Here is a 26,839-nt window from a genome sequence, read left to right as displayed (position 1 = left end):
AGAAGCAGAGAGGGAAATCAGAGAAACATCACCTTTCACGATAGCCACAAATAGCAAAAAATATCTTGGGGTTACTCTAACCAAGGAAGTGAAAGACCTATTTGACAAGAACTTTAAGCCTTTGAAAAAAGAAATTGAGGAGGATACCAGAAAATGGAAAGACCTCCCCTGCTCTTGGATTGGGAGAATCAACATAGTAAAAATGGCAATTCTACCAAAAGCAATCTATAGATTCAATGCAATCCCCATCAAAATCCCATCAAACTTCTTCACAGACCTTGAGAGAACAATAATCTACTTTATATGGCAAAACAAAAAACCCAGGATAGCCAAAACAATCTTATACAATAAAGGAACTTTTGGAGGCATTACTATCCCTGACTTCAAACTCTATTACAGAGCTACAGTATTGAAAACAGCTTGGTATTGACATAAGAATAGAGAAGTCAACCTATGGAATCGAATAGAAGACCCGGATACTAACCCTCAAGCCTATGAACACCTAATTTTCGACAAGGGAGCTAAAAGTATACAATGGAAGAAGGAAAGCATCTTTAACAAATGGTGCTGGCATAACTGGATGTCAACCTGTAGAAGAATGAAAATAGATCCATATCTATCACCATGCACAAAACTCAAGTCCAAATGGATTAAAGACATCAACATCAATCTGTCCACTTTGAACCTGATAGAAGAGAAAGTGGGATGTAGTCTACAAGATATAGGCACAGGAGGCTACTTCCTAAGTAGGACCCCAGTAGCACAGACAATAAGAGAAACAATGAATAAATGGGACCTGCTGAAACTGAGAAGCTTCTGTAAAGCAAAGGACACTGTCAGTAAGACAAAAAGGCTGCCTTCTGACTGTGAGAAAATCTTCACCAACCCCTCATCAGACAAAGGTCTGATCTCCAGAATATACAAAGAACTCTAGAAACTAGACACTAAAACTCTAATTAACCCAATTAAAAAATGGGGTACTGAACTGAACAGAGAATTCACAACAGATGAACTTCGAATGGCCAGAAGACAGTTAAGGTCGTGCTCAACCTCCTTAGCGATCAGGGAAATGCAAATCAAAACCACTTTGAGATACCATCTTACACCTGTCAGAATAGCTAAAGTCAAAAACACCAATGATAGCCTATGCTGGAGAGGATGTGGAATGAGGGGAACACTCATCCATTGTTGGTGGGAATGCAAACTTGTGCAGCCACTGTGGAAATCAGTGTGGCGGTTTCTCAGGAAACTGGGAGTCAACCTCCCTCAGGACCCAGCAATTCCAATCTTGGGAATATACCCAAGAGATGCCCTATCATACTACAAAAGTATTTGTTCAACTATGTTCATAGCTGCACTATTTGTGATATCCAGAACCTGGAAACAGCCTAGGTGCCCCTCAATAGAAGAATGGTTAAAAAAGGTGTGGAACATATATACATTAGAGTTTTACTCAGCGGTAAAGAACAATGAAATCTTGAATTTTGCATGCAAATGGATGGACATAGAAAACACTTTACTGAGTGAGGTAACCCAGACCCAAAAATAGGAATATGGTATGTACTCACTCATAAGTGGATTCTAGCCATAGTTAAAGGTCTTTGGGTCTATAATTTGTGATCCTAGAGAAGCTAGATAAGAAGGTGAACCTGAAGAAAATTTGTATAGTTACCCTCCTGGATAATAGAACTAGGCAAGATTGCCAAGCAAAGTCGGGTGCATGGGGGGTGGGGGGGGGTGGAAGTAAGGGAAGATGGTTAGGGAGAGGGGAGAGGGCGAGAATTGGGGATGGCTTGGGGGAATTGGAGGGGGGAGGGAGGAAGGATGGTTATGGGAGCAGGGAAGTTTACATTGCAACTAATAGAGCCATTCTAGGGTTTGCAAGAGACTTGATTCTTGAGGGGTTCCCAGTAAAAATTAAATAAAAATAAATAAATAAATAAATAAATAAATAAAAAGAAAAATAAAAAAAAAAGAAAAAGAAAACGCTTTACTGAGTCAGGTAAGCCAGACTCAAAAAGAGGAATAAGGTATGTATTCACTCATAAGTGGATTCTAGCCATAATTAAAGGTCTTTGAGCCTATTATTCGAGATCCTAGAGAAGCTAAATAAGAAGGTGAACCTGAAGAAAATTCAGGTAGTTTTCTTCCTGGAGATTGGAAATAGACAAGAGTTCCAGGTAACCAAGGGTGCATGGGGGGTTGGGAGGGTAGTTGGAAGGGGAGGAGGTTAGAGAGAAGGGAACAGGGGAGGAATGGGGAATGCTCGGGGGACTGGGAGGGGGAAGGGAGGAAGGATAGATATGGGTTCAGGGAAGAATATATCTCAACTATGGAAATCAGTTTAGGGTTTACTAGAGACTTGACTGTAAATGGGATCCCAGGTCCAAGGAGAGGTCCCCAGATTGTTCTCTGGACAGAGGAGAGGGTGCCTGAACTGGCCTTGGCCCATAACCATACTGATGAATATTTTGCTTATCACCATAGATCCTTCATCTAGCAATAGATGGAGATAGAGACGGGGACCCACGTTGGAACACTGGACTTAACTCCCTAGGTCCAACCGAGAAGCAGAAGGAAGAAGAACGTGAGCAGGCAGGGCAAGATCAGAGGGAACCTTCATCCGGCGATGGATGGCGATACAGATGGAGACCCACATTGGAGCACTGGACTGAGCCCCCCAAGGTCCAAAGGAGGAGCAGAAGGAGGAAGAACATGAAAAAGGAAATCAGAACCGCAAGGGGAGCGATCACCCACTGATACAAGGCGACTGATCTAATGAGAGTTCACCAAGGCCAGTTGACTGGGACTGAAGGAACGCTTGATCCAACCAGATTCTCTGGAGGAGGCTGGATTCTCTGAATGTGGCTTGCCCGAAGTCTTTCTAAAACGCCATTGACAATGACTCTGGGACTTGTTTCCTCTGCATATTCTGGATTTTTGGGGATCCAGTCTGATTGGATACTCACCTTCCTGGTCCTGGAGGGAGCGGGGAGGAACTTGAACTACCCACAGGGCAGGAAACCCTGACTGCTCTTAGGGATGGAGAGGGAAGAGGAGAGGGAGTGGGGGGGAATGGGAGGGTGTTGGGAGGAGGGGCGAAAATGGAAACTTTTATATTTTAATAAACTTAAAAAAAATAAAAAAAAATTAAAAAAAATGTTGCTTTATCAAAATTTTCTCATTTCTAGAATGTATGGCATTCTGATTTAGCAGAAGACAAATTATATAATATTAGTTTCCTTTTAATATAGAGATTACATTTCTTAACTACAGTGATTAGGTACATCAAAAAGTTTGGAAAAGAGTAGGATCATATAACTTGAGAAGACAGTTACCTTAGTAGATGGCTGCCATTAGGTAATTTAAAAGCCCCTCTTTAACAGGTTTTTCCTGGTAAAGTAAGGAAAATCTTCTGTTTCATAGAATAGAAAGGAGACAAAGTGAAACAAATTTTGACACAATATTGTTGTGTTGATACAAAATTCTGGTACCAGGATGCCAAGTGTACTCATAATCCCAGTGCTTTCAATTTTAAGCATGAAGGCCCATGAGACGAGCAGTATTTAGCACATCATCTCTTGTTAAATAGCAGCCACAGAGTTGGCGGTAACCAGTGAATGATTCCCTGCCATGAAGGATTCGCCAATTGTCTATAAACAGTACCTGTAAATGTATAAATATAAAAAAGAGAGAAAACAATCAGAACTAGGGAAAATCAAAGGGAACTTAAACCAGAAGAGCTCACTGAAAGATAAAGCTTTAGATTGTTCTATTAGTTACATTTGATGAAATATTTTTCTTTTGAAGTTAAGCAAATTAAAAAGAAAATAAGATGTTTCTAACCCCATAGCAGGCTAAATAGCAATTAAAAAGAAAATAGTTTATAAGTTCTGTGCACCTGAGAGCTTATATTCTTTGTGCAGCTATCATTTCTTCAAAGTAAATCAGGAAATTGTGTTTTTACATAATTCTCAGTTTATTATTTCTCAATTATGTTTTATGTAAAGCTGAAGCTATACTTTAGAGGAAATATCAATGCTTAAAAATGGAATTATTAAGCTGGAAGGATCTTAGTTAAATCCCTTCATAATTACAACAAGTGTCTGATGTTTAGAGATGACATGGTGCCTGTTTACAGATCATCAGTGAATAAATGGCATGGCCAAGAACAGTACCTAGGACATAAGAAATTTTTTTTTCCTTTGTAATATGGTGATACATATTAAACAAGTATCATTCTTCATTGATTTTATATGGCAAGTTTATTTGATATCTTTATAGAATTTAGGGCCTACCTTTCCAGGCTTCAGTTTGACCCAAAGCTCATTCTCAGGCCTTCTCAATTCAGTTGTTAGAGTTCGGTGTGCTGTATACCAACGATGGACAACATCATAAGGAACAGTGTTGATGACAGCCCGGTCATAGTTGTTGTACCTTATATGGAATCATGAGAAATAAAGATCTCAGACACATGATAAAGACATTTATGGTTACTTAACTGTTTTAGATAATACTGTCTCTGTTCCACACTTGAAACAACAATGAATCAACACATACTTAGGAATACAGCACCAGAGATAGGAATTTTACTATCTGCTGGTCATATTTTCTTTTTCTTTGGCGATTCTGGTGGCAGGGAGTCAAAGTTAAGTTCCAGTTGATTTTTCCCAACTCAGAATATGTTTTTTTTTATCTGAAATGTGTTCCATGGAGAAGGTACTTATTTGTTAACGGGCATGAAATCAAAAAGAGATTTGAACTTTTTTCATTAAACTAAGGAGGACAAAATAAGCTGTATAAACAAGGCTATTTAACAAAACAGAATGACAGAATGAGATAATTCCACAAGTATTTCCTTTTGTGGGAAAAATAATAGCTAAAACACAATAAACAGTTTTACTCAGAGATCTTAATGGGGACTGTCATTTATTCAACATGGGCACTTACATAAGCACTTGCCATTGCCAAGGAGTTTATTAAAAAATACCTATGCAATGATGAACATGGGAGACATGATCCCAGCTATTAGGAAGTTTATATTCTATTGAAGATGCAAGTTTATAAACACAACAAATATAAATAAGATAGCTTCAGTTAGCTACAGATGCTGTGTGAAAACACAGTGACATGTATTTAAGGGTAACTGGAAAATCTGTTTTTGGGTGCTGAAGGAATTTTTGGAGAAATGACACTTGAGCTGGTGCCTGTATGAATAGAAATCCAGTATATGACAAGCTGAAGTAAGTGCAGACTAGGCAGAGAGAATAGCAAATACAAAGTTTGAGTTACAATGGCATTTTATTATGTTTACAAACCACCAGGCAGGCCATGTGATGGTGTGGAAGGTCCTTCTGTCTATGTGTTGCTTTTATTGGCTAGTGAATAAAGAAACTGCCTTGGCCTGCTGATAGGGCAGAACTTAGCTATACAACTTTGGAATCAATAAGATAAAATAGATAATGGAGTACTTTCTCTAAATTTGCTAAGTATAAAATGGACTAAATATTGTAAATGTAATTCTTACTTGATAACTGTTTTTGTTGTATAAAGTTTTACTGTGTTAAAGTTAAAACTTCATTTTTTATTTAGACAAAAGAGGGAAATGTTGTGGAACATTAGTTTAAGATGTATTACACTTGTTTATGCTATGGAGTATTTATTTAACAATGCAAAGATGTGTTTCACTCTTTTGTGCTGCATTTATTTAACTCGGTGAAGCTGTATTACTTTGCCTGCCTAAAACACTTGATTGGTCTAATAAAGAGCTGAACAGTCAATAGCTAAGCAGGAGAGGGATAGGCAGGGCTACCAGGCAGAGAGAATAGGGGGAGAAAGATGAACAAAAGAGATCAAAAAGTGAGAAAAGTAGGACAGGAGAATGCCAGGGGCCTGCCACCCAGCCACACAACCAGCCATGGAATAAGAAGGAAAGAAAGACATATAGAATAGAATATTGAAGATAAAAGCCCAAAGGCAAAAGGTAGATGGGATAATTTAAGAAACGCTGGCTAGAACTAAGATAAGCTAAGGCTAGGCATTCATAAACAACAATAAGTCTCCATGTATCTATTTGGGAGCAGGATGAAGGGCCCCCATAGAGTTAAAAAAACCCTATATTTTACTACAATGTGTATTATATTGCCAGATTTTATCAGACACTCCTAAAAAGTCTTTCTTTCAAAGAGAAATAATGGTTCTCTTCTGGATATCACGTGGCATTTCTTAGTTTTAGTACACAGCATAAATAGAACCAATATTCTTTTTTCCTCATGTGTTAAATAAGCATCTGTTTAGCAGATCTCACAGAACTACTATCAGGGTACCAAATGACAGACCATAATGAACAGTGCTTCCTCCCAGGCTTTTAGGAGCCATGCCCTTATGAGGAAGACAGTGGGGTGGTGTGGGACAATGGTCTGTAGTCTGTCAATTATATTTTAATAAAATGCTGATTGGCCAGTAGCCAGGCAGGAAGTATAGGCAGGACAACCAGACAGAAAGTAGAGGTGGGTCAATGAGAACAGGAGAATTCTGGGAACGAGGAATTCCTAATTGGCAGTTCTGACCCAGCCACAGAAGAAGCAAGATGTGACTGCCTCACCAAATAAAGTACCGAGCCACGTGGCTAACATAGGCAAGAATAATGGGCTAATATAAGTTATAAGAGTTAATAAGAAGTCTGAGCTACTAGGTCAATCAGTTTATAACTAATATAGACCACTTGTGACTTTGGGACTTAACGACTGTGGGAACCAGGCAGGACAGAAACCTCAGACAACAGTGAGGAAAGTCTTCAACAGGGTGTTGGCACTTAATATTATTTCTAGAGCTTTCAGTCCTATATAGTTGGTGCTGTATAAATACTATTTTATTGACTTATTTCTCTTTCCAGTAGGAAAACTGTTATTAGCCACCTTTTACACATAAGACAACTGAAACTTGGAAAGAATAAATCTGTCACAGCTTACTATTTTAGGTAATTGGATCTCTTTAACATTTTATTTGTTGATAGTACTGTGCAGATAGAATTATCTAATTCCTGTTAACACTTACTCATAAGGCTATCCTAAAAAAGTATCTATAACAGTAGTTAAAATTAATACAACTGACAGCACCAAGTACTGGTAAGGAATTGGAGTAGATGCAACTTTCATCCTTTCTATATGAAGAGGTAAAATGGTACAACTAATTCGGCAAAACATTGTTTACTAAAACTAAACATTCTTGGACTCTGACATATCTGTACTATCCTGTGATGCTTAACACCGATTGATAGACTCTAGAACCACCTAAGAGATAAACCTCTGGGAAAATCTCTGAGGGTGTTTCCTGAGAGGTTTAACTGGGTATGGAGTCCCCACCTTGAATGTGAGTGGCACCAATTCATGGGCCAGAGCCCTGGATTAAATACAAAAGAAAAGTGCACTGAATACCAGCATTCATTTCTCTCTGTTCCCTGACTATGGCTTTTAATCTTTAACTCACTCTCCAACTATGAGTCAGAACAAACCCTTCCTTCCCTGAATTGCCTTTTTAGGTATTTTGTCAGAGCAATGAGAAAAGTAACTATTACACATCCCTATATATTCATTTAATTGAAATAAAAATATATATTCACAAGAGTATTTATGGACAATTTTATAGCAATTTCAATCATAATGAAATCAAACTAGAAACAATGTAGATATAATTTTTATATATTATTCATATCTTATTATTTAAACCAACCAATCAAACAGTGGCTTCCTTTGGGGGTATATATGCAGGGTTTGACTGGACAACAGAAAGGTACTTCCTCTATTAAAGATAATATTTTATATATATTGATATAGATTCATGACACAGAAGTATATTCATGTTCATTTCTCAAACCTCCATAAGTTTATATTTAACATTTTAAAACATCACTATATGTATATTTCACTTGAAAATGGACAGGTATAGAACCATATTGAACTCTATTTTATATAAATATTGAAGTATTTTAGTGGGAGATATATTCATATTTGTAATATATTTTAAAATGGTTCAAAAAACATGATCAACTGGTGGGTGGATAGATGGTGTTTTAGTTAGGGTTTCTTTTGCTATGGTGAAACACCATGACCAAAACAACTTGGGGAGGAAAGGTTTTATTTAGTTTACACTTCCACATTATAGCTCATCAACAGAGGAAGTCAGGGCAGAAATTCAAACAGGGTAGGAACCTGGGGGCAAAAGCTTAGAAGAGTGCTTGTTACTGGCTTGCTCCTCATGGCTTGCTCAGCCTGCTTTCTTATAAATCCCAGGACCACCAGCCCAGGGGTGACAACACCCACAATGGGCTGGATCCTCCCACATCAATCATTAGTTAAGAAAATGCCCTACAGCAGGATCTTATGGAGGTATTTTCTCAACTGCGGTTCCCTCCTCCAAGATGACTTCTAACTTGTGTCAAGTTGACATCAAAATGAACCACAATAGATGGATGGAGAAATAGAAGGTTCCGTGACAAAACAAGAATAGTACTATCTTAATGGAGGATGTAGGTTGCAGGCTAAGGTTTTCCCACTCTAAATGATTTTAGTTTTTCAATTTGTTAAGGTGTTCATAACAAAATGTTGGACATACTTCTTATTTTATGTAGTAGGTATACAAGAGATGACTGAGGAGATTATTTCTGGGAAGAACTTATCCAAAAAAAGTGAGTTACTATTGACATAATTCCTTCTGCCTTCCAGGTAAAGAATAGAGATGGCAACTTATTTTTAACAATGTGTATGGCTGGTATTGTTATTGAAAGCCAAAAACTCATGACAAACAGGTTAAGTGATTTGGTCAAAGGTGCAAAGCATTGAATGATAGGATTTTACCTTTCCTGTACTACATCGTTACCTTTTGCAGTTCTTATCAAGCTGCCTCTGTATTTCATATCTCCTTCCTTATTTTTATTACCATTTGGTATAATACATATTTGCTTTTTAAAAATAAAACAGGTTATTCTATTAGAATGGGAATTATATGACAGTCATGAATTTTCTCAGAGTTATAACTCTGGTGTCAAAAATAGGGCCTGTGTCTTTGTAGATACTCAAGAAATGTTTGTGGAAGAACAATGCCCTCTAGATGTTTGCTTAAATGAATGAAATAACATAAAATTTTTTTGGCTGCAACATGGAAAACAACTTAAAATCTAAAGAAGCATAACATATCTTGGGATGAATTTGTGTAGAAACTTGAGTTGTATAAGTTGAAGCTACAACAGTAAGAAGGGGACAGAACATGCAAAAATTGTGTAAGCTATGAGAATAACTTGGGTTCTTTGAAAGATACTAAGTGGATGTAGGACTTTTCACAAGAGAATGATAAAGTAAGTCAGATTTGTATTTCCAAAAATTACTTTAGGGCCTGTGAGATGGCTCATCAGGTAAAGACACTTGCTGTACAAATATACAAACATATACATATTATACAATATATTTTAGATGCATTATATTTATACATTATATAATATATTTACACACATAAGGTCTGAGTTTGATTTATTGATCCAATTCTGAGTTAACCAAGTCCTGAAAAGTGTTCCTGTGACTTTCCCACATGTGCAATGGTATATATACCCTTGCAAGTTCTCACACATAAATATACACACACAATAATAAATAAAATTTTAAAAAATTTCTCTAGCTACAGCACATAAAACAGATAGAAGGTGGGTAAGGGTGAAATCAATGGCACTGTGTAAAGGTGACTGTGGTCTCACACAAAAAGTAGATAGGAAGTACTGGGTACTTTGTGGAAAAATTTTTAGGTAACCTGGTTAGATTGGTTGCATAGTGTGAGGGAGATGGACTTGCTGAGGGTGGTTTTTAGTTTTTTCTTTGGGCAATTTCGTGGATATAACATCCAATGAAACATGAGTGAATACGTAGAGAGGTGGGCTTATGGTGAGTGGAGCCTCTGAACTAGATTTTGAATATGATTTTGAGCACTGTATGTTCTACAAAAGAGTCAAATGATAATTCCAAGAGATAGGTGGATACATTAGTTAAGAACTTAATATATAATAAATATATCACATGGGAGAACAGTTGTTTGATACTCACCTGATCAAATAGAGCTCTTTATTCCATGGGTAGATATTTAAGACTGGCCCGATTCCAATCATGTGGTTGTGACATTCTCCAACATTTTCAATATATTCATGCTTCAATGGCACTTTGCTGAGGAGTTCAAATTCCTCAGGTGCTTTTTGAAGTACTTGTTGTGCTGCATAGAATCCATCTACTAACAGTGTCCTCCCACCTGTTCCTTCATGCTTAAGACAATGAAAAACTTGAATGCTAAAGAAAGCAAAGCAAATTCTTTTGTTCAGTGGATAAAAGAAAACATATTAAAATTATAGCATATTATATCTAAAATGATAACTAAACCTAATTTGGTAATTTTAATGAAGAAAAAAAATCTATTTCCTAATTGTTTCTCCCTCATAGAAAGTTGTACTCTTTTTACTCTTAAATAATATTGAAAGTGAAACATGCCCCTGGCAATGCTGAAGCATGTGTGGGCAGCCCATTTACATTGGGTTTCATGGTCTGAGTTGATGAGGATGACTGACCAGGTCTCTTCCTCAAGAAAAAGTTTCCACTGAGATACGAACTCAGACCACTGACTCAAAGTCTAGAGAATTAACCATTACTACACATTTATTTCAAAGATGTATAATATGTTATATATATACACACATATATATATGCCAGGGAAAACATGGGAATATAGACTTAAACAAAATATGGTCTCTGTTTTGAAGAATCTTATAATCTAGTAAGAAGAGATGAAACTACTACAAATAACATTTGAATAAAAAATAAAGTTTTACACAAGATGTAACAATCTCTATAAGAAAGAAATATATTTACTTTAGTAAGGTGTTGTATAAAGAAATGTTTTTGAGTGATGAATGGAATAGCTTTGCCTAGTCTTAAATAATGAACAGGAATTGAACTGTTGTGTGGGAAGACCTTCTGTGTATGTGTTGCTTTTATTGAAGGAATAAAGATGTTTTTGCCAGTGGCTTAGCAGAATAGGGCAAAGAACGAATTCCAAGCAGATAGAGGAGAAAAAAAGGTCGAGTCAGGGAGAAGTCATGTAGCCAATGTAGGAGACAGACTTCCCTGCTGGAGCCTGCAAGAACTGTGGTGGTAAGGCAAGACTTTGTGGTGATGCACAGATTAATGGAGATGGGTGAATTTAGAATATAAGAGCTATTTAGAAATACGCTTAAGCTATTGGCCAGATAGTATTACAAATAATATAGTTTCTGTGTGATTACTTTGGGTCTGGACATCTGGGAATGAATAAACAACCTCCATCAACAGAACTGAAATGATATTGAATCATAGAGAAAGGACCCTAGGAAGAGGTAAATATGGTGTTGTAAATCAACAAGCCATATTCAAGGAAAACAGTATGAAGTACCTGTTGTCATAGCATAGACAACCACAGAATTCTCTTAAATTGTTAAATATTGGCATTTTTTAAAAGTTCAGTGTGGCTGGCGAGATTGCTCATCAGGTAAATGTACTTGCCTCTCAGCCTGATGACTTGAGTTTGATCCCTAGAAACCATGCACTGTGTGGTGGTTTGAAAGAAAATAGCCCCCAAAGGGAGTGGTACTATTAGGAAGTGTGGCCTTGTTGGAGAAAGTGTGTCACTATGGGTGTGGGCTTTGAGTTGTCTTTTGCTCAAACTTCCCTCAGTGTGATTTTCAGTTGACTTCCTGTTCCCTTCTGGTCAAGGTGTAGCATTCTGAGCTCCAGCACCATGTCTGCCTGCATGCCTCCATGCTTGTCACCATGATGATAATGGACTGAACCTCTGAAACCGTAAGCAAGCCACCCCAATTAAAGGTTTTCTTTATAACAGTTGCTGTGGTCATGGAGTCTCTTCACAGCAATAGCAACCCTAATTATAGTACAAGGAGATAAGTGACTCACATAGGTTATCTTTTCACCTACCCATGTGTGCATTGGCACACAAACCCAAATACCCCCATCACACAAAGAAGTAAAACTAAAAAAAAGATTTTCTTTTAAGGTGTAGCTCAGTTGGCAGAATACCTACCTATTGTACACAAAGCCCAGGGATTAATCCCCAGCATCAGTAAGATTGATGTGTGGTGACATATGCCTGTAATCCCAGAATTTAAGAAGGGCATTCTTGTCAGCTACATGGTAAATTTGAGGCCAATCTGGGATACATAGGACCCTGTCTAAACAAAACAAAACAAAACAAAACAACCACCAACCAAACCCCACCTTTCCTTAATGAAATCTCAATTTTGTTATTTTGCTTCATAGATAAAAATAATTTAAAACATTGATTGTGCCAATAGTACTAAAGTCTGGCTGGAATAAAGGTGATAAAAATAACTTAGAAAACCATGTACAGTTTGAAGTATAGGGAAGAATTGAGATCAACTCTAAGTTTCTAACTTGGGAAACCTTAAAGATAATAGTGCTCTTTGGAATACAGATAGACACGTGATAAGATGATAATGAAGGTTTGAAGAAGTTGTCAAAATAATTAAAACATGTATATTTAAATATGTTAACAGAAAAAAGTTCTGGAAGGTGACTATAATTGTTTGAAATATTCAAGTAGAATTTTGAAATTCATGAGGAGAAATAAAGTTAATAGTATTTATACCCTGCTATTACTCTCTTTAGTGTCCATCACTCCATGTCCCCCTCTCTACTTCTTAAGTTTCTGTGGTTACTCCAGACATTATATAGTCATAGCTGAAGATTTGAAGATAAGAGCCACAGATATGAGAAAACATATGGTGTCTATCTTTCTGGGTCTTTGCCACCCCACTCAACATAATATTTCTTAATACTATCCATTTACCTACAAATTTCATGAATTCATTTTTCTTTACAGTTGAATAGTATTCTACTGTGCACATGTACCACATTTTCATTACCTATTCTTTGGTTGAAAGACATTTATGCTGTCTCTACTTTCTAACTATTGTGAATAGAGCAACAATGAACATGACTGAGTAATTATTTGTGGAATAGGATGTTGAGTCCTTTGGACATATACCAAGAAGGAGTATAGCTGGATCCTATGATAGATTTACATTTATCTTTTATAGGATTCTCCACACTGATTCCAGAAGGGTTGGATCAGTTTGTAATTTCACTAAGAGTGAATGAGTGTCCCTTTCCCCCAGCATTTGTTGTGCTTTTTTTAATTTTGTTTTGTTTTGTTGACCTTGGCTATTCAAATTGGAGTAAGATAAAATCTCAAAGTTTTTTTTTTTAAATTCACATTTCTTCTGGTTAGTTTTATGCCAACTTGATACAACCTACAGTGGTTTGAGAAGAGCAAATCTGAATTGAAAAAAATCTTCCATAAGATTAGTCTGTATGCAAACCTGTGGGGCATTTTATTGATTAAGGACTGATGTGGGAGGGTCCAGACCACTGTGGATGGTTCTGCTCCAGGGTAAATGGTCCTAGAGTGTATAGGAAAATAAACTGAGAAAGCCAGGAGGAACAAGCCAGTAAGTAGCATTCATCTATGACCTCCTCATCAGTTCCTGCTTCCAGGTTTTTGTATTGAGTTCCTGCTCTAATTTCCCTTGATAGTGAACTATAAGTTGTATGATGAAATAAACTCTTTCATTCTCAAGATACTTTTGGTCATGGTGTTTTATAAGAACATTAGAAGCCCTAAGACAGAGTACAAACAGTTTTTGAGATATTTCTTAGCCACTTTTATTTCTTCTTTTGGAAAACTCTCTATTCAGATCCATTGTCCCACCCCCTTTAAAACTTGGGTTCTTTGTTTTATTGACTGTTTTCTGAATTATTTACATATTATAGATATTAATCATCTGTTATATGTATAGCTGGTAAAATTTGCATTTCTTTTTTTCACTTTATGTTTCTCTAGCTGCGCAGAAGCTTTTTAGTTTTATGAGTTCCCACTTGTCAATTGTTGACCTTAATTCCTGGGCAAATGGAGTCCTATTCCTTTCTGAATAGGACCTATATCTTGTAGAGTACTGCCTATGTTTTCTTCTAGAGGATTCAGGTTTTACATTAAGGTTTTTGATCCATTTAGAATTTGTTTTTTCTTGTTATTTTCAGCAAGATAGTAGATATGTATCTAGGGGAATAGCAAGGTACAAGTGATTTCAAGGGTGAAATGGGGTAAAATGGAAGGGAGGTTTAATTGTGGAGTGGGGGAGGGGATCAATACAGAAAGAGAGGGTAAAATAACAAGGATGTCTGAAACATTCATTGATTATCTAATACCAAATGGTCAGCCCTGAAAACATACATATAAGTAACATTACACAGACTGAGAAACTTGTATTTAGGAACATACATGAATATATACATATGCATGCTACAACAACTAATGAAAAAAGAGGCCATGAATTTGAAAGAAGGCATGAGGGAGTATATGGGTGGGGGTTAGAGCGAGGAAAGAGTAGGGAGAAATGATATAAAAAATTAAAGGCCATAAGGAACAACACTTCTAATTGTACTTAAAGCCTTTTCAATAAGAAAAAAATTATGCTTGTCACTGGAAACCTCATCAACTACCCAAGGTTATTGAGGTAGTAGATCTTAGAGGAGAGCCTACTATCACCACTTTACAAAACCAATGTAATTCCTAAGCATATTCTAAATATTTATTCTTATATCCACAGATAAGTGTAGCTCTCATCTTCTAAAAAAAACAAGAACAAAAACAAAATCAAAGAAAACTTCTCTTTGCAACAGATGGAAACTATTACAGAAAAGTACAACCAGCCAAAATGCAGAGAAAAGTGATTATAGGGTGTGCCCAGTCTCAGTTGAAACATCTACAATATAACTTCTGTATTTAAGGCATAGGCAACATAGCAGAAGAGAGAAGAGGAGGCAAAAAATCCTGTAAGAACCAGAGAATCAAGAAATCTACTGTGAGATTGTGCCTCCTTAAAATGACAGGAAACTTCATCCAAGATACCTCAACAATATACTTCCTAAATAAGATCAGAAGAAGTAAAACAACATTAGACAAGCTAACATGGAAGAGGGAAATCTAATGGGGTCCTAACCCTAAACAAAGAAGTACAGGCAACTAAAGAATGCTAAGATCAGGTGAAATACTTCTCCCCAGGGAAGAGACACTTAATTGGTTTATACATGACTAAGTGGTTGGCTAGTCCTGAAATCATATACATACAAATAACACTGGAAGAGTGAGCAGTTATATTTATATATCCAGGTATGTGTGTCTGTGTGTGTGCATGTGGTGGTTTGAATGCAAATGGTCCCCCAAGGGAGTGGCACTATTAGGAGGTATGACTTTGTTGGAGTGGGTATGGCCTTGTTGGAAGAAGTATATCACTGTGGGCATGGGATTTGATGTTTCCTATATACTTAAGTCACACCCAGTGTCTCATTGGTGTGGGAAGTTCTTCTGTATGTGTTGCTTTTATTGATTAATGAATAAAGCTACTTTTGGCCAATGGCTTAACAGAGTAAAGCCAGGCAGGAAATCCAAACAGAGATGTAGAGAAAGAGTAGGCTGAGTCAGTGAGATGTCATATAGCTGCTGTCAAAGAAGACAGATGTCCGGGAACTTTACCAGTAAACCATGAGCCTCATGGTAAAATATAAAATAATGAAAATGGGTTAATTTAAGATGTAAGAGCTATCTAGCAATATGCTTAAGTTATTGGCCAAGCAGTGTTTTAAATAATATAGTTTCTGTGTAATTATTTTGGGTCCGGGCAGTCAGGAACAAACAAACAGCTTTCGCCAACATCTCATAATCACTTCCTGTTGCCTTTGAGTCAAGATGTAGGGCTCTTAGCTACTTCTCCAGCTTCATGTCTACCTGAATGCCACCATTAGATGATAATGGACTAAATCTCTGAAAATGTAAGGCACTCCAATTAAATGTTCTTCCTTTATAAGTGTTGTCATGGTCATGGTGTCTCTTCACAGTAATAGAAACCCTAATTAAGATAGTGTCTTAGTCACTTTTTTATTATCATAGTTTTTATTGAATCTTTGGGAATTTCACATCATTCACCCCAAACCCATTCATTTCCTAGTCCCTTCATATCTGCTCTTCACTGTTGTTGTGTCCACCACAAAAGAAAACTAAAAAAAAAATAAGATAAAAATAAAAAGTAAAAAAATAAAAATAAAAATAAGAATATTAATTAAAAGCAAAAAAACTAAGAAACACAAGCAAAAAAAAACCCCACCTTACTCCTTTGTCTTTTGTACCTTTTCATTTGTCTTAGTGGCATTGGGATCTGTTGTGTATCAAGCAGTATACCTTTTTGTCCAAATAGCTTTACTTGTAAATTTTCATTGTATAATATGTTGTTGGTCAGGTTCAAGGCCTCTGGCTTCTGGTATACCAACAATACTGGACCCTCATTGAAGCTCCTTTTAGATATCATTCTGTTGCCCCAAGTTATCCTGTGGCTGTGGTTTTGTAGAACCAGTCATTTCCTCCAGCAGGTCATAGGTGGGTTAGTGCCAACACAAAGCCCTGGATGGTGGTAGCTGAGTTGTTCTGACTGGAATACTGGGACTAGCCCCATTAAGTGCAGAACCAGCTCTCCCCCGACCATGGTGAGGAGTAGGGTCAGCTTTTCCAAGTGCAGGGTTAGGGGTGTGTGGGAAACTCTATTAAAGATGAGGACAGCTCTCAGTGCCTGGGTCATCGGGGTCCAGTATCTCAGGCTGATGAGGAGTGGGTTCAGCTATCCTGGGCTAGTGAGGGCAGGACCAGTTTAGCATGGACCTTGTACTTTAACACATGGTCCAACACATGGTTCACATGGGCCCCTGTAAGTAACACAGGCATCAGACATCAGCATAGAACCCAGTTGTGGCAGGACCAAGGACCATCAGCAGCAACATGGTCCTTAGGCTCCAATTTGGCCCAGGTGTAGTAGTCAAGACCATGAGAAGTCACATGGCCTTCAATGGTAACAGAAACTACAAATCTCAACCTAGACCCTGGCTATGGTAGAGCCACAGACCCCAAAATTGCCCCTGGCAGCAGCTCAGTCCTGGACAACACTACAGCTCTTGGTAGCAGTGCAGATCATTCAGGTTATCACAGACCTGGTATCAGAAGGGCCCTGGACCCCAACATAGCCAGAAGTAGAGGCCCAAAGGCCAGGCATCCTTGTGGCCTTTGGTGGCAACATGGGCCATGGACATCAACATTGACCCTGGCTGCAGTAGGACAATGTTAATTACTTTTTTATTGCCATGAAAGAATACTATGACCAAAGCAACTTATGAAAGAAAGCATTTAATTTGGGATTCATGGTTCTATGGAGTTATTCTGAGCAACATGGTGGGAAGCATGGCAGCAGGCAAGCAGGCATGGAGCTAGAGAAGTAGCTAAGAGCTTACATCTTGATGTACAAGCACAAGACACATACACACAGAGAAAGAGATAAGTAGGAATGACATGGGCTTTTTCAACCTCAAATCCCGTCCCCAGTAATATACTTTCTCCAATAAGGCTATATCCCCCAATCCTTCTTAAACAGTTCCACCAACTGGGACCAAATATTCAAATATATGAGCCTATAGAGGGGGGCACCATTGTAGTTCAATCTAGCACAATTCTCATATAATAAGAAAGAAAAAGAGGCTGTGGTTTAAAGTGGGGTAGAGTACATCAGAGGGATTGGAGGGTAGAAAAGGAATGGAGAAACAATGTGATTATACTTTAAAATAAAACTTGATGGAAATTTATTGAAACATGTAAAAATACAGGAAATATATCACAAAGTAAAACAAGGAAGAAACATAAGGAAAGATAAAGGAATAAAATCAAGAATCTAAAAGAAATGCAGTTAAAATGTGAAAAGTAATTTCTGACCATATTGAACTTTCTCTGAAACTTCTAGTCTGGGTTATTTATCAGTCACTTAAAAATGTTTAACTCAGAAGAGAGGTAGATTTTGTGATCTATAGGTGATAAAAAGCAACAAACTGAAAGAAGTCATTTGGAAGGCTTAAGTATGAAAGCCTTGAGGAACAGTAATAATGTTATTATGAAACTCATTACTATTCATAATAAATACCCCCTAAGGGAGACAGATAGATATCCCTAAGAAAGAAAAATAGGACAGTTAATAGATAGATGAGGATATGGAAGGGAAGAATCAAATTGGGGTGGGGAGAGGAAAAGAGAGGGAATACAGAGAGAGAGAGAGAGAGAGCTAAAATTAAGCACCATTTGAGGGCTAATATGGAAACCTAATATAGTAGAAACTTCCTAAAATATATGTTATAATAAAAATAAAATGTTGCAGGTCCCTGAATGGTGGCAGTGGGCAGCCATGAGACCATGGTGGGCCATGAAGGCAGCCAGTCCCAGGTAGGGAGCTTCACAGTGGTTGAGAGACAGAGACCTATTAGGCACACCATGTAGAGAAAGTCGGTATTTATTTAGTGGATTATGGAGGGGAAAGGGAAAGGGGGGAAGGGGAAAGGGGGGAAGAGCAGAGAGAGAGGCAGAGATAGAGATAGAGAAAGAGAAACAGATAGAGAGAAAGAGAGGAGGGGGGAAGGTGAGAAGTGGGGAGACTGGAGAGAGGCAGAAGCTGCCTCTTTGGGAGACAGAAAGAAAGAACTCAGACTGGAAGCAGAAGGAAGACTTGCCTGCCTCAGCAGATGGGGGAGAGGGAAGGGTGGGGCTTGTTTCTTAATGGAACAAGACAGATCATTACATTCCCATTTCTTTTTTATAATAAAAAGGCAGGAGTTTAGGCACAGCAGGTTAAATAAATTGGGGGAGCAGATTCTCAAGACTTCTTTCTTCTTATTTGTGGGCATCGCCTTTGGGTGAAACCTGAGAAAGTTGGGTGCTAGTCACATCCTGGCATAGCTGGTCTATTTGTTCCTGTCCAGTATTTGTGGTATGGAAATGTCTAGTGTCTCTTACACCTGTTAAAGGTATTGGCAGAACAGAGGACAAAGTGAAGTTTAGGGAAAAAAATTTAGAACCAGGGACTTGAGAGGGGTGTATCTGACCTGTTTAGGATGGATCCTTCAATTTGGCTCCCTGGAACTCACAAGAATTCTTTGGGTTTGTGAAAATAGAAGTTTTAGACATATACATTGTATAAACAGTAGCATATTTATGTCAGAATGGCTGTGGCAGATATTTTTGCATAATGAAAAGTTTCTTTAAGACTATGAAAGGCAGCATGAGAGAGAAATTCACCAAATGTTATGGTAAAAATAAAACGGTGCTGTTCCCTGAGTGGCTGCAGCAGGCAGCAGGCCATGAGACCATGGTGGGCCACGAAGGCAGCCAGTCCCTGACAGGGAGCCACGCAGCGGGTAAGAGACAGAGATGTGTCCTCAGCTGGCCCACCTTGGGCAGGAGGGAATGTGGAGAGAGCCTGGCAGAGTCATGGCACCAAATGTTATGGTAAAAGTATAAAAATGGCACCATTCCCTGAGGGACAGCGAGTCCCAGTCAGGGAGCTGCATGGCGGGTGACAGACAGAGAAGGATAGGCACACACAATGTAAAATGAGGTTGAATATTTATTTAATGGGTTATGGAAGGGAAGGGGAAAGGGGAGAAGGGGGAAGAGCAGACAGAGGCAGAGAGAAAGAGAACCAGAGGTAAAAAGAAGGGAGGAGAAGGGGGAAGTGGAGAAGGGCAAAGAAGAAAGAGAGGCAGGAGCTGCCTCTTCAGGAGAGAGATGGAAAGGAAGGACTAGCAGGCTGGAAGTGGAAAGAAGATCTGCTTGCTTCAGCAGACTGGGGAGGGAGTGGGTGGGGCTTGTCTCTTAAAGGGACAGGACAGACCATTACAATATACATATATGAAGGTGATCTAAAGGAAATTGCTAAATAATGAGGGAGAAAGAGCCCCATCTGGATATCTCTTGTCACTAAATGAAGTTTCCAATACTGGGAATGGTCTACATCAAAATGAATTGTTGGTTGAAGGGAATCCCATGAGAATCCCCAAACAACCCAGGCTGTTGCCAAGATAATAGGTTGCTCTTCAAAAACTGACAGCAAGGGCTCACTACTAAAGACAATATGTACATAATTCACTGAAGATGGAGAAGATGACCTGGTGCCAACATAAAGCCTTCACCCCTACTGACTATTGATCATGGTATGGGAAGGTTACAAAAGGAGAAAGGTAAATACCAATCCACCTACAAACCATTCAATCTACAGTGGTATCCTGCCTGCAAAATATGCTAGGAAAATGGTGACCTAGAGCTTGTAGGAGTAACCAATCAGTATCTGATTTGACTTAAGGCCCACTTCAGGAGATGGACCCATATTGGACACTGCTCACATGACCAAGAACCTGAGACTAGACAGCCCAGGGACCTAGGGCAAAATCAAATACTACTTTTCTACTGAAAGAATGCAGCAATACAATGACTCCTAAAGACGTTCTGCTATAATCATAGATAAGTGCCTTGCCCAGACACCATCAGAAGCTTTAAGAGTCAGAGGGGATGGAGAACACTAAAAAAACAAATTCCTCTAAGAAAGCACTTATGAACTCAAAGAGAAGAGATTGAGGCAACACATATCCTGCATGAGTCTTCATTAAGTCCTTTGTGTTATGTATTATGGCTTCCTAACAGAAAGAGTGTTAGAGCCAGAGGAGATGGGGGACAGCAATGCAATAGGCCCACTAAAACAAAAGGATTGATGCACATATGCACTCACAGAGACTGAGGCAGCATGCACAGGGCCTGCATGAGACTGAATCAGATGGGGCACTAGTGTTTATATGAGAAGTGGACATATGCCCCGATTCCTCACCCTGAAGCAATTGCCAATTGATAACCACTTGCAAACAAGAAATGAGTTTTCTCTAAAGGTGTCTCACTAGAAAAAATCTACTCTTAAGGGTAGGCTACATGCCCAGTAGTAGATGGCCATCAGAAAACGAACTCAATGACATCTTTGGAGATTTTATTTTTTGTCTTATAATGTCATGTCAAGGCTATTTTTTTTTAAATCTTATTTTTTATCCTTTATTTTAATCATGTTTTTCCTCTACCTTTTTGCACCATAGGTCCCTTGCGTGTATATTATGGCTTCCAGTTTAGTGATTTTTATGGGATTCCTGAGTGTGCAAATGAGTGGGTCTCTGCATATATATCCATTTCTTGTGTCTTTTCTTGGGCTCTTTTCTTTCTATTTGTTTTTTCCTATTCCAATGAGCTAGTTTTTGTTTTATCTTTTTTATTATTATTCTTTAGAAGCCTGTTTGTTTTCTATTGAGAAACAGAAAGAGGGTAGACTGGTTGGGAGGACTGTTAGGAAGAACTGAAATGAGTAGGGGAAGGGGAAACCATAATAAGGATATATTATGTGAAAAAATTATATTTTAAATAGTAGGAAAGTAATAATCTAGTTATAGCTCTCCTGAGAATATACCCAAAGCAAACAAGTCAGTGTACCACAGAGACAGTTGCAGATCTTATTTATTGCCACACTATTCACAGCAACTGAATTAAAATTCTCTCTCTCTCTCTCTCTCTCTCTCTCTCTCTCACACACACACACACACACACATACATATACACATACACACATGCAACTTACACACTTATACATTAATATATTTGATATCAATATTTTATGCAAAGTAAGTCAATCCCACAAAAAAAGTATTACATGTTTTAGTGAATATATGGTAGATAAGGAGAAAGAAGATATGAAACTGAAAGGGGACTACCAGGGATAATAAAAAAGAAAGGGAGAAGGGAGTATAGATAGGTAAGAATAATAGAAGGGATAAATATGATTAAAGTGCATTATAAGCATGTATGGAACTATCATAAGACCCCCTTATACTTAATGCATACTAATAATAATTTTCACAAGGTACTAAATACATATTTTTTAAAAAAGGGTAGCTATAAAAATATAGAAAAAAGGAAAATAGAGTCTAGACAAGTATACAAAAGTAGAGAATTAATAAAGACTGACTGCTAGGAAGTCATCAGGTATGGAAAGGCTAAAGATAGAGGAAAATCTCCAGTTGAAGAAACGATGACATTCAGAGCAAAAGTGGCTTCAGAAAGGATATGCATTTAATAATGAAGATAATAGTGGTGATTACAATAACTAAAATGGTAATGACAACTAATCCTTACTGAATACTTAGTATGTGTTGAGAATAATGTTAAATGCTTTAAATTTATTACAAAATTTTTATGTAGGAGGGTCATCTGTCTATGTGTTACTTTCATTTGTTAATAAAGAAACTGCCTTGACTTTTGATAGGATAGCAGCTTAGATAGGCAGAATAGACAGAACAGAATGCTGGGAAGAAGGCAATGAGGCAGTCACCATGAAGCTCCGGCCCAAAATAGATGTAGGTTAGGAACTTTCCCGGTAAGCCACCACCTCGTGGTGTTACACAGATTACTAGAAATGGGTTAATCAATATGTAAGAGTTAGCAAATAAGAGGCTACAGATAATGGGCCAGGCAGTGTTTAAATGAATACAGTTTCCGTGTAATTATTTCGGATAAAGCTATTAGGGAGCCGGGTGGCGGGATGCAGCCCACCGCTCCCTTTTACTACAAAATTTAATCCATTTTCAACATAAATGGATAGATTGTATTTCTAATCTCATTTTACAGATGAAGATATGAAAGTTTGGAGATTTTAACTTATATGTTCGACACCAAAAAGCTAATAATACATGTTTAGACTGCATTGAAGATTACAGTCTAGTTGATGTCACAGCCTTAACTCTGCACCACTATCAATAGTCTGTCTCTGAATACAGTAAGATCCACCAGCCACTGCCTCCTGAGTTCCGGAATTAAAGATTTCTACCATCATGTCAAAAATGTTATTTATAAAACTTATAGTTACCTAACTTTTTTGGTGAGTTGCAATTACTTTGAGAAAATATTGTAGTCCCATATAGTGGGTTGGAAGTCTGAGGCAAGAGGATTGTTCAAGTCTAGGCTACATTCTGAGTTTAAGTTCTAGGACAGAGCAAACTACGCTACAGCATAAGCCAGTATCTTTTTCTTTTCATAGACACACATGTATATGTGTTATATTTTAAATACAACTTTTATTCATAAAAGTTTACTGAAGACTAAACTAGAATATTTTAAAATGACTATGTTTCCAGGGAAAGATAAAGAAACACTCATGTAAGTCCACAGTAAGTAGACATGATCTTCACTAAAATAGAATGGAAGACAATTAAGGAACAATTCAAGACCATCAACCTGAAGAACACTACACTGAAAAAGTCTAATATACTTACCCACAGGGCTCTTGAAAGTAGGTAGTGTCAGTGTGCCGATCTAGAGCTAGCTTGGTGTATGCAGTGTCACCTCTGGAAAAATCTGAAGTGAAATACCACATCCTTCCATAGATGGTTTCTCTGACAAGTAAAATCAAGAAAAAACTATTAGGTATTTGTAATATTTAATTTTAATGTAATATTTAATTATGTTTGTAATTTTATTAATCATTGTTTACTCTGAATATATATAGTAGTTGTTGTTACAGATTGCTATATATAGGTGAAATTGACAGTTAAAAATGCCAGTTTTTGAAATTTTGTCACTAATTGATACTTTGGGAATGTGAACTGAAAATCACTGAAATGCACATTCTGAAAGCTCAGGGATCACAGCCCATTGTTTATCTATTTTAATAACCTCCTTATTCAAGGCTATCCCCTGGGGTTTTTTTTCTTTTATAGAAATAATGATGTGGCTGCTTACAGCAAGTGACAATTTTAATTAACTTATATAACAATTACTGTCTTTCATTAATATTCAGATTTTTCAACAATAGTCATTTTCTAACATATTAGAAAATCTAATAATCAAGTATAAGAGAGAGTTTCCATATTAGTCATATGTCATAGAGGTGTTTGCATTCATTTAATTGTTTGAACACAGAGGAACAAGAAAAAGAGAAAATGTTATTTTTGTTACAATTATGAGACTTGCTATATTAAATTTCTCCTGCAGTATAATAGATTTGATTTTGCATTTATTTTCTCAGGGGGTTCAGATCTGAGGAAAAAATACTTTTTTGGTTTGGGTTTTCAAGATGGATTTCTCTGTGCAGCCCTGGCTATCCTGAATCTCACTCTGTAAACAATGCTGACTTGAGATTCACCTCCCAGGTTCTGGGATTAAAGGACTGTGTCACAACACCTAGATTTAGGGAAAGGATACTTTAATTGTTTAGCTTTGAGAGTTCCTTAGACCTAAGAGCAAATAGTAAATGCTTTTCCTATTGAAATAAAAGTTTACAAACTTTCTCAGTTGTTTGCTTAGCAACAGTTTCTTTTATTTGAGAGCTTTGAAATTGTGTTTCAAACTAAATGGCTCAAAAATGCTATTTATTAAGTTCTACTACCATTGTCTTCATGACCCAGCATACTTTGGTACACTGAGTAACACAATGAACTAGTTAGACATGAATTTTATTAAATAAAAAACAAATACTATTTGTAATGAAGTAAATTTATGTCACATTTAATGCTACAGAAGATAAATATATATGAGAAATGGAAATTAGTAATGAAAAGAACATTTTATTTAGGATAAGTAAACCAGAGGTATATTGCTTACTGTCACAGTGATTCTGGAAAAGTCACTTATTGGATCTTAGAATCAGGTGCTTATCAGTGGGGAACAGATAATGAAACATGATTAAAAGGGCTACAGACCAAAATACAATATAGGTTGTGAATATGCTAAATGCAATATAATATATCCAATGAAGCATTAACAACCAATCTATGATTGAGAGTTAGGTATCTATGAAGATAAAAACTGGCTGATTTTTACAACCTCTCTATTTTTAAAATACAGTACAAATTCAGGCCCCATTTGAGCAGAATACAGTACAGGGAGGAAGTCATGATGGAAAAAGGAGTGAAGGACAGGGGGAAAGAAAGGTATGGAGAGATGGAGGGAGGGAGAGGAGATTATTTGGGGGGGCAATATTGAAGACTGAACCTGGGCCTAGTATATTTGAGGCAGATGCTTCATGAGCTATATTTTTTCACATCTTTTAATTGGTGCTCATGTAGAAATTAGTTATTGTGCATTTCAGAAAGTAAATTACCTGATTAAACTGATCCTTTCTGCCAACTTCTCTGTATGCTCTTGAGTGGGAGGGACATTTTCTACAAATGCAATTCCATATAGCAGAAGGTTCTGCAGAAACTTCTTCAGTTCATCATTTGTTTCTAAGAAACTCTGGAAATCTACAGATGGAACTTGGGCTTGCTGGTAGAGTTTAGCATTCCATAATATTCTAGGTTGAATTACCTTTAGTTTCTGCACTTCATAGCTATTTTTCACCAGCCAATCCAGATCATATCTAGTCACATGACCATCTGGCCCTTTTTAGGAGGAAAAAATGATTAAAATAAAATTTTGAAATATTGACAACAATTTACTACTTTAAAATATTTATTCTTTTGTCATTTGTAACACAAAGGGTCTGCTCATTGGAGTTTCTGCCCTGTCCAGTTCCCAACAGCCAGCAAGCCCCAAAGAAAATCACACAGAGGTCTCCATAAGTTATAAAACTGATTGGTCCATTACCTCAGGCTACTTATTAGCTCTTGTAACTTATATTAACCCATTATTCTTATCTATGTTAGCCACATGGCTCAGTACCTTTCACAGCAGGGCATGTCACACATTGCTTCTTCGGTGATCTGAACAGGACTGGGAGGGATGGGCTTCCTCCTAGTGGTGTGGGAGAATTGTCTGTATTCTGTCAATCATGTTTTAAATAAACGCTGATTGGCCAGGCAAGAAGTATAGGTGGGTCAACCAGACAGGAAGTAGAGGCGGGGCCATGACAACAGGAGTAGTCTGGGAAGGAGGAAGCTCCCTCCGCAGTTCTGCTCAGATCACCGAAGAGGCAAGATGTAAGCTGCCCCACTGAGAAAGGTACCGAGTCATGATTAACATAGATACGAATAATGGGTTATTATAAGCTATAAGAGCTAATAAGAAGCCTGAGCTAATGAACCAATCAGTTTATTATCTTATGGAGTCCTCTGTATGATTTTCCTTGGGGTTTGCTGGCTGTGGGGAACTGGGCAGGACATAAACCCCAACAAACAGGCCCCCTCATGTTACAAATGGCACCCAACGTGGATAACTCCATCCACAGAAAGCCTGAGAAAGCTTGGGAAAGAATAGAGTAAAGCATGTTTTCTTGGTAGCAGCAATTTCTTGGGTCTGCTCTACTTGCTAGAGGCAAGCAAACACTCTCATCTAAGAGAGGCTTCCTGACTCAGCTTTAGCTGCAAAACCTTGCAGCTCCTTTAAGAGGTCCTGCCACAAAACACTTAAACGGTATTGATGAAAAACTGAATGCATGCTTTTCAGTTTTCAGCCATAGCAGGAAAAAAGCTGTGCCATTTTAAAATGCTGGCTTTATGGACTGTCCTGCCAGGGCAAACTCTGACTTTTTCAAGCAGGTGGTCCTGACTATGGAGCTTTTAAGTGTTGTTTAACACTGTTGTAGCTTATTTGCTGGCAAGGACCTTGAAATTCCATAGAGTTGTGGCAATAAACATGGTTCCCGTGGTACCTCTCCCACGAGGCTGGAAAGCTAAGGAATAAGACGAATCAAGCCATCAAAGCCACGACTTTAATCCTTTCCTTAAAGACTCATGTAGTAAAAAAAAGAGAGATACACGGTAAAGAGAGACTCAAAGAAAAAAAAAACTCTAAATAATTTACAGTGCGTTAAAAATATATGAAGGCTTAAAAAAGGGTTAAAGTTTTTAAAAAT

General features: G+C 37.6%; 1 protein-coding gene across 5 annotated transcripts in view; it reads right to left on the bottom strand.

The window, feature by feature from the left end:
- Nucleotides 1-3,224: 3,224 nt before the first annotated feature.
- Tmlhe (trimethyllysine hydroxylase, epsilon) overlaps nt 3,225-26,839 on the bottom strand; it is a 107,737-nt gene continuing 84,122 nt past the window's right edge. For all 5 annotated transcript variants that reach the window (XM_048427617.3, XM_048427616.3, XM_048427618.3 and 2 more), the window contains 5 exons: nt 25,148-25,427; nt 23,322-23,441; nt 10,089-10,325; nt 4,299-4,437; nt 3,225-3,666 (listed from right to left, as the gene is read on the bottom strand). In XM_048427617.3, the coding sequence (XP_048283574.3) occupies nt 3,535-3,666; nt 4,299-4,437; nt 10,089-10,325; nt 23,322-23,441; nt 25,148-25,427 (908 nt within the window). In that variant the 3' untranslated portion in view covers nt 3,225-3,534. The remainder of the gene's footprint in view (nt 3,667-4,298; nt 4,438-10,088; nt 10,326-23,321; nt 23,442-25,147; nt 25,428-26,839) is intronic.

Source organism: Myodes glareolus, chromosome X (genome assembly GCF_982192425.1).
Source record: "Myodes glareolus chromosome X, mMyoGla1.1, whole genome shotgun sequence".
NCBI classification, from domain to species: Eukaryota; Metazoa; Chordata; class Mammalia; order Rodentia; family Cricetidae; genus Myodes; species Myodes glareolus.
The sequence above is the reverse complement of the archived record's forward strand: the minus strand, read 5'-3'. Positions and strand labels throughout refer to the sequence as shown.